Source organism: Plectrocnemia conspersa, unplaced genomic scaffold (assembly GCF_051122295.1).
Source record: "Plectrocnemia conspersa isolate PC_06_02 unplaced genomic scaffold, ASM5112229v1 ptg000012l, whole genome shotgun sequence".
Classification (NCBI taxonomy): Eukaryota; Metazoa; Arthropoda; class Insecta; order Trichoptera; family Polycentropodidae; genus Plectrocnemia; species Plectrocnemia conspersa.
The window spans coordinates 21579780-21591981 of record NW_028277176.1 but is presented as its reverse complement, the minus strand read 5'-3'; the positions used below and the strand labels follow the sequence as shown (position 1 = coordinate 21591981).

The window sequence follows — 12202 nt, the reverse complement described above, 5'->3', positions numbered from 1 at the left end:
ACTTTTATTAGAAAGGATTTCTAAGAATTATCTAACAAACTAGATATGTTTCGCTGTATGAATGAGATAAATATTTTTTTACCATTATAACTGCAACATAAATAGCAATCAGTAAAATGAGAGTAAAGGACAACATTGTTCAAACTTTCAAAGTTGAGTTGAAATACAAAACAACACTTATTTACTTTTATCTTCATGAGATAAAAGCTTAACCATGAATCCGTAATGAAAATGCTGACCTAAACAAGAATGAACTCATAATTTGAGGACAAAAAACTGACTACAATTAGATTTTAACTTATAAATTCTTGAATAATGGATTTTAACAAATTATTTATCTCAGAATCGATTAGATGGCAAACATTTTAATTTAAAACAACATTAGAATTTAATTCAAACGAGTCAAAAATATGTATTATTAAATAAAATGGCAATAAAATGCGTTTTGTTTTTAATCTGAGATTTTTTACACCCCCTTTTACCGTAGAAAGGTGGGGATTTTTTTTGAAAGAAATTGCCATTGGACGATAAAGCAGGCCAGAAACGGTCTTTTCGCAAGGCGACAAATACTTTCTAATATAAGCGTATACTTTATGACTAGAGCTGTTAAAATGTTTCTCACGGTGGTGTCCCATTTTAACGAAGAAACTAATTTTGTGATTGTGTTGCATTAGTTAATCTCTTCAATTGTAATTAGAAGAGTGATTTTATTAATAAACCTGACACATGAATTATATTTTATTAAGGAATATTTTTTATTAACTACTTAGTTTTTGGGCCGCCTTGTATCAATATTATAAAAAAAATGATGAACAATAATTTGGTAATAAAAAACAGTGCAAATTTAAAATTTAAAAAAAGTGAAGTTGCTCCCACAGAGAAAAACGTTAAAACTTCATATTCGTTCAAGTGGAATCTAAAGTCGTGTGCTTTATAATTGTATAAGCTCATTAATTTTTTTTAAGTTTAATTTCAGACCGTATTATTTTAAGGCTTCTGCTATTTTTTTAACGAGCTTTTGCAACCACTCTTGACTATTTACTATTAGCAATGTATCATTAGTGAATCGCAGGTTTATTGAGTGAATCTTTTTTTATCGTTTCGTTTGTGTAAAAAATAGGTTTTTGAATAAATGTTAAAAATAATGGGGGATCACTTTTCACTGTATTTCAATAACATCTGATAATATTTTATTATTTCTTAAAATTTTTCGCACTTTAATTAAATAATATGGCGCTTTTATAATTTTGCGGAATACTTGTAACAAATACGCTTAACGGCAGTTACAAATCAATATATTTTGTTTGAAAAACTTGTAACTATAAGCATACCGATATTGTATATTGATAAAATATAGCTTAAAGTCTTGGAAATTCCAAAGCGTTAGAGTTTTTAAGTATTAAGTGTATACAGACAGAGTTTGAATTCGTCTTTTATATAAGAAGAGAAGCGATGTTATCTGAAATAGGATCCTTTGAAACCATTTTTTTTTAGGATGAAGGGATTTTTAGGTAGCGCATTTTCTTTAAAATAGTTTCGGTGTTGAATTAGTTTTTTCGAATGGATTTGCGATTGTGTCGAATACCTCCAATTTAACGGTCTCAAACTTTTTCGCTCTTCCCGGTGGAAATGGGAAATGTGTTTTAATTGTGGTGGAGCTCATCTGGCGGCGGGGCCCCTCGCGCCTGCGCCCCTTCGCCGCCGTATTGATCACGCCCCGCGCAACGACCGTAAATATCCCCCTCTGTCGCCAGACCGGGAGGAGAGATGCTGCGCGCAGCCTACCAGACAGAGATGGTCTCCGATAATGCACGCGATAAACTTCACCTACTACCATGTCCATAACACGCGCACAATTCACACGAGGCCGGTCGCAGTAGTCGCCCGCCGTCGCTCTCATGCGGCACCGTCGGCCCTCCGACGTCTCAGTCGATTGGAGCCCCGCCGGCCGGCCGCACGCGTGCCCCGCAATGAGCCGCACCAAGTGAAACGCGCGACTTGACTGTGTCATAGTAAACAAACCGAGTTCGACAAACTTGTTCAGTAATTCAAGAAAAAAATGGCGGAGAACGCGGCGGGATTTCGGCCCGTGATCGAGCTCAACGTGGGAGGCGTCTTCTACACCACCTCCTTGAGCACTCTCACCAAAGACGCTGACTCTTTACTAGCGTCCATCTTCACTGGAAGAACTCCCGTCGCCAAAGACGCCAAAGGAAAACACTTCATCGATCGAGATGGAGTGCTTTTCCGCTACGTCTTGGACTATCTGCGAAACGATTCTCTAGTCCTGCCGGAGAGCTTCCGCGAAGCTGAGGGACTCAGGAACGAGGCTCAATACTTCAAGTTAAAAGGCATGTCCGAAGCCATCAATCTACAATATGGCACAGAAATAGCGATGAAAAACAAGGAGAAAGGCAGTATCACCGTCGGATACAGGGGCAGTTTTGCATTCGGCAGAGACGGATTAGCCGACGTCAAGTTCAGGAAACTATCTAGAATCTTAGTATGCGGAAGGGTGACTCTTTGCCGAGACGTCTTCGGAGAGACGTTGAACGAAAGTCGCGATCCTGACCACGGATTGACAGATAGATACACGTCTCGATTCTTCCTCAAGCATTCCTTCATCGAGCAAGCTTTCGACATGCTCCAAGAGCAAGGATTTAAGCTCGTCGGAAGTTGCGGAAGCGGAACAGCCGGAAGCGCAGCCGAGCTTAAACCGGGCGTCGACTCGGAAGAGAACCGCTGGAACCACTACAATGAATTCGTCTTCATCAGAGATTAAATCCATTCTTCCACACCTCATTTTGGAATCATATCCGGATGATACAACGATCCTCACGTATTCTACCACGCACGCTTATTATTTACGCGAGTTGAGATGCTTCGACGTGTGTGGGGTCAACGTTGAAGTGAAACATATATAAATGTAATAATAATAGTGTATGTCACAGTCGTAAGACATTCGAAGTACGGGTATCATATACCTATTAGGTTCCATGAATATCACATGTATGTATAAAATAATAGTTCTTATTTTTGTTTAAATTTGACTGTGAGATGTAATATGACATATATGACATATCCGTAGGCGAGTTATTCGTTGTTGTAGGCAACACTATGTAGAATCGTCATCTGTTGCTTTCGCCGAAATCTTCCAGGCGTTACGTTTCACATAATTCATTTTCGTACATGTGCTATCGATTCTAAAAAAAGTGAAAAGTATTGATATTTATATCTATATTTCTATAAATATTATATTATACTATATACAACTTTTGTTATTTATTATTGTTTAGGCGTATGATGTGTATTGTTGTTTTATTGAATAGTTTTAATGTGTTATCGGAAAATGTATGGCGTGATTTATGATGAAGAAAAAAAATAACAAGAAAGAGATCGGTTAAAGATGGACATATTTTATTAAATCGATACCGTAGCTAAACGGGTTGAAATTTTTAAAACTATTATTAAAGATTATGATAAGCGTAATAAAAATTCGAGACCAATGTTATAATTTATTTGTCTGAAAAAATGTTTTAATCGAATGACTACTTCATTAAATTATATGTATGAATTTCGTAAGGTATTTACAGATTTGACTCAATGAGATTATTATTATAGACTATTTGTAGATAATTTTCTCTATAAATGCAGTTCAACTATTTTCCTATTGATTATGTTAATCTAATATATTATTATTATTATAAATAATAGATTATAATTGCAGTATATACAAAGGAGTATAAAATATATACATACATATGTATATGTATATATTTTTGAGATCCTTTGTATATATTCTGTTAAGATAGTTTTATGGTATTTTAGTAAAATAATAATAATAATAGAATTGGATGATGGTCCAATAGAGATAAATGATATATTATAGTTAAAAAAATTGGACATGGTATTCAAAACGATTTCAATAATTGAATATATCATTTTCACATAGTACTTTCGCAATAAACGATAATAAATCGATACGATTCTTTGCTTTATATATTGATTGTTACTGATTCACTGTTTAGACTGACAGTTTAGATTTTTTTATGGCTTCTTAGTTAGATGTCGAACAATATGAATGAATTCGATATTAAAAATTGTCTTGAGTGATATTTTTTAACGACGGCTGCAAAGGAGTTGAAAAGCGATTTTTAATATCAAATTCGATAGCCGAACCTATCGGGCAACTCTATCGTGAAAATTAACTCATATTTGTAATCATATTAAAATGAAAATGTGAAATATTATGATAGTGTATAATGTCATTAGTATTATGTAAAAAAAATGATGATGATCACATTAATATATTCAAATGACTTATTACTTTAGTGTTGTGTTTTTATTTATGCCTCACACACATTTACTAAAACGAACTATTAATTATAAAAAAAAATATTCAGAAGCGAATTTCGAATTAAATTTAAGAGAAAAAAAAAAAAAAAATTACGCGTATGGAATGAATCGAGATAAAATGATTTCGAATAAAAGCTCGATTTATGTATAAGACGAGGTCAAAAGCCATCTATTGAATCGAAATAAATTGAATGAAGCACAGGCCTACCGGTGTGACCTGTTGATATGCATTGACACGAAAAATTGAAAAAAGTGTATATAATAAGAAAAAAAAGTTATAGGTATATGCCGAACAATCTGTCAAAGGGGCTGATATCTCCAGGTAACAAGAAGTTTTTCCGATGATATATTTTATATATTTCATTGTTGTTTACAAGTCGAAATAGAAAAGTGATTTAAGTTCTTCAAAAATACATACATTACTTTTTTATATTTTTCATATGCGATATTCAACAAGTGACGTGTGTTATGTCACAGTTGAATTCAACAATTGGGTATGATCTACTTCTGTAATAGTTGTTCTTTATACTGATTTTAAATATTTAAGACTTGATTTCGACTCAATAAAATAATAAAAAATATTTAAAATCTTTTTGTATAAGTATACAAAAAAATATTTTTATTTTTAGTAAAATATTGTAAATGATTTATTTACATTGATTGGAGTAATTTCAGCGCATTAACATTAACCTAACTATTTATTAAAAGTAGTTTTCACGGTATCGAATATTGAGATTTTATCAATCAAAACGTTTTCAATAAATTATTTTCGGGTTTCGTCAAAAAATGACTACTTATCGATTAGGGGATGTTCAGCAAATAGTGGGTATTAAAGACTATTCATAAAAATAATATTTTCGTTTAACCCTTATTCGGTTTAAAAAATGAAGATAGATAATTAATATATTACAAAATTTAACGAAATAGTGCTCTATATTTAAATCAGAAAGGGTAACAAGCTCATTTAAAATTAAAAAAACAATCATTTTGATATACGTTTAATTTTTAAGCGAATAATAAACTTGAAAAAGTAGGTGCCATTCTTTAAAAAACCGTTATCGATATCAAATTCTGCGCGCGTTGGGTGCTAAAAAATATAGAAAACGTGAGACTATAACAGCAATAAGCTATCGTTGTATAAAGAAAAATTATTAAATAGACGCATTTAAGGTATTTTAAGGCAAAATCATAATAAAATGATACAAAAATATTTTATGAACGCTAAATATTAGATACCAAAAATTTATTTTAAATAAATTATTAATATTAAATTTATACAATTATTTATTAACTCGCGACTAAACTGCTCTAAAATAATAATGTTGTATTTTGTCAATCAATTAGCTCATATATTTTAAAATAAAAAAAAACCCACATATTTTAGATGAATATCTTACGTATTTATCTGTAAATAAATATATTTTTTATATAGTACGGTGATGGTTGAAAAATACCTTTCGCTTTCAGAAAAAGTAAGTCATCTATTTTTTCAACAATGATTTTTAATTGAGAAATATCTCAAGATCGTATGACGTACCCTTCTCCCGTATTTTTTTATGCAGTGAAAATTTATATTGATGACAATTCTTTTAGAAATTTAAGATTGTGAGCCTTCAATGTAGACATGTCAGCATTACAATAATAAAAAAACAGTGATAAATCATGTGTCGAAAATGATGAAATTGAAAGTATTTACGAGCTAGTAAGGCAAGCGCTAGTAGACCAACAACATGGGTTTTATCCGCGTCGTTCCAGGGCCACTATGCTGTTATGCATTTTGAAGGCGGTGACAAAATCTTTTTTTTATTTATTTCTTTAAATGCCAAAAGAAATAAATTATTGTTTGTAAATCGAGCAGGCGCATACGGTGAGATACTTTCCCTTTCGCTCGCTCTCGTCACTTAACACTTGTGCGAGCGAAAAGGAAAGTATCACAGATATTGACCATCATAACGCATTGAAGAAACATGTCATGATGGTGATGATTATCAGATTTGCAAAAAGATTTTTGTCCCGAAAATAAATTATACCATGATTTCAGCTGCATAATTATAGTTGCTTTAGGTTCCGTTGATATATTTACTTTTTTGCTTTGACAAAATTAAATAAAACTATTTTTATGATTGATTAGAACATATTGAATTTATTTTTCAATGCAATATGTACAATAAAATAAATTTATAATAATAGGATTATTAAAATTAATTTAACGAATAAATTTTATTTTTGTTAAAAAAAAAGGCAAAATTATTCTATTGTGGCAATATTATAAAAACAATTCCTGAAATTTTGTAATATAAATTTTTAGTACCAAGTTATTTATGTTATTTTTTCTAGTTGAGATTTTTTTAAATTTGATTTAATATATAGCCGGTAAATACTGTCATGTCTGAGTAATAATTTTTTGTCCCTCGTGGGAGACTGCGTTCTCCGGATACAAAGTGATATTTCCTCGGAAAATCTGACTAAATTAATTTTACGGGGAAGCCGCGGAAAATTTTAAATCGCCGGAAAGGCCTGCGATCCAAGCCGAGATTAAAGCGGAAAATCGCCGTTTACATTCGGCGATGTGGCGCCATTTTTCTTCTTTCACGTTTTTCCTATTTAATTTTCACCACGTTTACGTTTGCGATACGCGTGAAAAATATGTTTAAAGCACGACCGGATGGGTGCTTAATTAAGGTGCGCTCGTAAATTTTCCAAAAACTCCATAAAACCTAATGAAAACATAACTTCTAAAATTCAATTTGACCGCCCGATTGGCAACAATCACAAAAGTGCCGGTAAAAAATAGATTGTATTAAATAAATACTGGGAATCTGAAATTTATGGTATATGTATGTATAATATCTACATATGTCCATAAAAAAATGTTATAAAGTAAGCAAACTATACTTAGTTTTAAGTACTAACTAAATAATTTCTCTAATTTTCGTAGCATAGTTTAAAGTTACTTATATGTAAGAATTTGCTTTTGAAAAAATCTAATATACATATTATACAATTTTTGCTAATAACCGTAAAAAACCAAGTAAAATTAATCATTAGCTTTAGTTTTATGTTGGTGGCTGTTTTGTGCCTCGAAATTCGCGCTTGATAAATTGCATTAAGCAAGTTAACTAAAACTCGAGTTTCATTTATTATATTCCATTGGAGTCTGTTGCTTTTTAATAAATCTGTTATTTTTTCCCAACCCGTTGTTGAGACGTAGACTTTTATTGATATATAATCTATAAGTTGGCAATATTAGTTTTTATTTGAAGCAGACTAATTTGTTTAGAAATTGCGAAAGAGATTAGTACTGATATATCTATTAGACTGCAGGATTTAAATAGCTAATAATTTACTTTATATATAAAAAAAAAATATAGAAAATATATGCAATAAAGCATTAAAGATATTGGGATTTTTTTTATTGATGTGAGTTCAAGGGCTTTGGTTCATTGTAGAATAAACATTTTAACGACGATTTTTTAAAATTTAAATTAAATTTGTGTGGCACATATTTTGTAGGCTTTTATTTTATATTAAAAATCGTTTTAAGAAGTCTAGAACTTTCGTATTACTAAGGACTAACATTTGTTTATAATATATAAACGTTGTGCGTGGTTCTAATTCAACAACGGTCGGTCAATATTATATAAAGACGTAGTTATCTAAACAAAATTATTACTTAAAATTCAACCCTGTCACACGGATCCTTGTGAAAGTGGCAGTGTAAATGACCGAGTAAAAAGTTATTTTATTTTGGTCTAAAAGTACTAAATAAATTGCCTAAGCTAAATTATTTCACCCACGAAATTCAGATGATCATATTAAATATAAAAAGATAAGGATAAAAATATTTTTTATGTCCTCTGAAATTCTTGTTATAATCTTCTTATATCGTGTGTACTTACATAAGATATTTTAAAAGTGAGCGTTATGAATATGAGTAGCATAATTTTAGGAAGCGAGCCAAAAAGCGAAAGAAATTGGTATATGAAAAAAGAAGGTATTAAGATTTTCTATTTATATCGTAAATTTGTTTTGTATCATATACGTTTTTTATCATTTTTGTTAAACAAATAATAATTTCATTCGTATTCTATTGCGACTTTTATAACTAACTTCCATTCTTTAATGGTTTGTATTTAATTTTTTATAGTTTATTCTAATAATAGAAATGATTTGACAAATATACCAATAATATATATTATATTATACATGTTACTGGTTTATAACCATTTCGAGTTGTTATTAGTTATAATTTGTTAAAAAATATTAGTAAGACTTTGCTGGTTATATTTTAAAGCAAAAGCTATACAACCTTTCACAATTTAAGTAAAAGAAAAAAAAGATCGGAAAATAATAATAAATTTAGTAATAATTTGAATACACTTAACTGAAAATCTTAAACCACTGACATGATGTTTTTAACCTCCAAAGCAATATATACTATAACATTTTGTGCTTAAATTTTAAAATTGAATGTTGTTTTTATCGTAGTCACAGATACACGAGATTAGTTGGTTAGTGTGATTACGCGAAATATGACGTTTTTTAAGATTAGTATAAAAAAGTTGTATTAAAGTAAATTATTTTGATAGCTGTATTTTGAAATTGAGAAAAAATTGTATTACTAGTGTCACTTTAAATCTAGAAAGCGTATAATTAAATGGGTTTGATTAATTAGGCATACTTTAAAACTTCGTCATTTAGAGCTGTTTTGAAATATGTTTATCAATTTTAAGCTTGCAGTCTAGGTTTAGGACCAGATATTTAACGCTTGTTCATTTTGGAGAAGCGGTAACAGAGTTTGTCAATGATTTGTAAATATAATTGCTTTTTTTTAATTTATTGGTTTTAATTTTCTACCTCTCGAAATGTTTATAGTAGAATTTAAAAGATTTTTGTAATTAATTAACAATTAGTTTAAGACCGTAAGGACTTGTTCAAGTTGCTGTTTAATTTTAGGATATCGTTTGTAGACAAGATTAAGAGAAACGGCCCGAGCAAACATCTCTGAGGAACTCCAACTGGAGCGTTCATTATTTAATGAAACAGCAAAGCTTCTACTACTTAGGTAAATATAAGCGTATTAAGCGTAGCAAATAGTCGGGGGTTTTGTATTTGTAGTGTTTATAAATAAATGAGGTGGGAGACACTTCTTTTCAGAAGGGTGATTTTAATTTTATAAATTTAAAAAGCAACTTTATTGAGTATTACAAGATGTAATGTTTATGTGATAATAATAGTTTACCAAAATGCTGAACTCATTAAAACAGGCTTTAAACTGATTAAAAAATGCCTTATGCAATTTTTAATGAATTTAGAGCCTCTTTTAAGGAGCTTAAAAGAGAAAATCTTTAATCAGCAAAAAGCTTAAGAATCAACGAAAAAGGTTTTTAATTTGTGTTTATTTTTTAAGATTTGGGATTAATTTAGAGCATGTTTTAAGAGGTTCAAACATATGCTGAAAGCTCATTATTTATCAAAAAGCTCATAAACGCTTTTTTGAGCAAAATTTTAAACCGCTTTTGTAAGGGGTTAAGCTTAAAAATCCAGCAGAAACTCTCAAAAATCGTGGATGTCTTTTAAAACAGGCTATAAATTTGTAAAATATATAATTATAGTTTTTTTTATTACTAAAAACAAGCTCCAAATTTCTAAAAAATGGAAACAAAAACTTTTTTAAGGTATTGAGCCAAAATGTCCACTAATTGTGGACATTTTGGCTCAATTTGAGTCCAAAAATAAAAAAAAGTAAAAAATTGTTGACCTCGTTGTCCTTGGATGCTTTACAATTTTTAAGAATTTTCGATGAATATTTTTACTTAAAAAACCTATAAAAGTTGTGGACGTGTAGATTTTTTACAAATTTAAAAACCGTTTTAAATTTAGTCAAGTTCGTACTCAAAAATCATCGCTTTAAATTTTTAAAAAGAGCGATTAAAAAATCTGACAGTTTTTTGACTCACCTGGTGGTGATTTTGTATTGTCGCAGGTACTCTTTGTAATCTCTTTCTCATCCGGTACATTTTGTGTGTGTCTTGCAATCCTTTTTGGAGTAGTCGATTGTGGAGCGCTGGTAGTTTCAGGTGGCAGCTTTCATCTGAAACATTGAGTGGCACATGAAATATTGATTTGCTTCTTATTAGATTGACTGAAGATTTGATAGAACTTTTATTTTGACATATTGTTTATAAGATAAATAAAAAAATATGTTTAATAAGATAAGGGACCAAATAAACAACATAAATTGATAATATTTTAATAATATGCAGGAATTGCATAAATATAATATAACGAAGAGCTACCATTTCTTTTATACATATGATTATATATATATTATTCCTTATTTTTACGCTTGATATATTTTTTTGTTACTAAAATTGTGAGAGTATATGCTTTAGTATATAAAAAGAAAAATACAAAGATTTCTAATAATTGTGAAAAATGCTTTATGTGTATACAAATATTAATAGCTTAAAACGCTGACATTCACCATAATTAATATTAACGCTTTTTTAATTCAATTCCAGTAATTTCCAACTTGAGCCGTTGGCGACAAAGCTTATTTGTTAATTTAACTTAAAAACAAACCCAGATACAAGAGCTAAAATCGAAAATGCCATACGTTGCTATTGCTAATTAAAAAAGTATTTTCTTTTGGAAGCACGCACTTCTACATTCTGCTACAATATAAATACGCCATGTGATGTGTTTAAGTATTTGCCTTTGACATTTGCTTAATTCCAGCGGTGATTAAAAAGCGGCCTAGAGCTTTGCACGAATAAATTTTGAACGTGTAATGATAAAATTGTTTTGCAAAACTCTGATGTTCTCACGTTTTTTTAATTGTACTTTTTAATAAAAAAGCTCAACGGCAAACAATCATTTTGTCAAATAACGTGAATTAATCCAATTTCATTTTGTAATATTGTTTAAATAATTGCTAAATGTGAAAATTAACAATTACGTACTATATTTAATGTATACATATAAATATATGTATATTATATAATACTTTTGATTTATTATTTTTAATTAAGAACTAAAATATTTATAATTAAATGGGTATCATATGTACGAAAGTGAGTCAACTACAATATTATCTGACAATGCAGATAATTTTTTTTAAATAAGTCATATATTTATAATTATTTGTTAACCGTCGGTTAAATAGCACTTTCCTTTTATTTTATTTCACAAAACACAAAAAATTGATCCAAAATTCAAGAAATATATGTAATATTTTATATGGTACTTCATATTTTAACTTTGTCAGAATATTTTTTTTAACTCATAAAAATTATTTTTTATCAGCTAAAGCAGCTCATTATTAAAAAAAAAAATGATTTCTTATATATACGACCTAACTTGATTTTAATTAATTATCGCGATTAAGAAAATCTAAATAAATCTAATCTGCGATGATCAATCTTTATTATATTTATATAATAATCACTAAATCAAATCTCTCAGACACAATATAAATTAAAACACACTAAGCTCCATATGGGATTATAACTAATGGGGTTTTCAGGTCAATAGTTAGCGACTTATACCACTCTGTCTATCGTGCTGGTTAATTAATTTAATATAAATAAAAACTAGAACGGCCTTTTTGAAATGAAGGCTTTAAAAACACATGGAATATTATATGAACCAGGTAAAACACATAATGAAAAAAAAATCAGTACTAGGGATTACCGAAATGAAATTGTGTCACACAGTGAAATGCATAATTGATGTCATATTACAATACATACTACAGAAATGAAGTGGAAAACATATTTGGTTGTTAGAAAAATAATTACAGTTTTGGTATTTATAATTATAAATTAAATTTATACAACATGAT

The 12202-nt window shown here is 29.6% G+C and overlaps 1 protein-coding gene across 1 annotated transcript; it reads left to right on the top strand.

Annotated features, from left to right (window-relative positions):
- Positions 1-1799: 1799 nt before the first annotated feature.
- Positions 1800-4325, top strand: Ktl (BTB/POZ domain-containing protein Ktl). The gene has a single exon (XM_088199698.1). The coding sequence runs from the start codon at positions 2060-2062 to the stop codon at positions 2780-2782; it is 723 nt and encodes a 240-aa protein (XP_088055824.1). The 5' UTR covers positions 1800-2059; the 3' UTR covers positions 2783-4325.
- The last annotated feature ends 7877 nt before the right edge of the window (positions 4326-12202 follow it).

Bases quoted from the DNA above. Each gene is read 5' to 3' on its own strand.
- Ktl (XM_088199698.1), top strand. From the start codon at position 2,060: ATGGCGGAGAACGCGGCGGGATTTCGGCCCGTGATCGAGCTCAACGTG.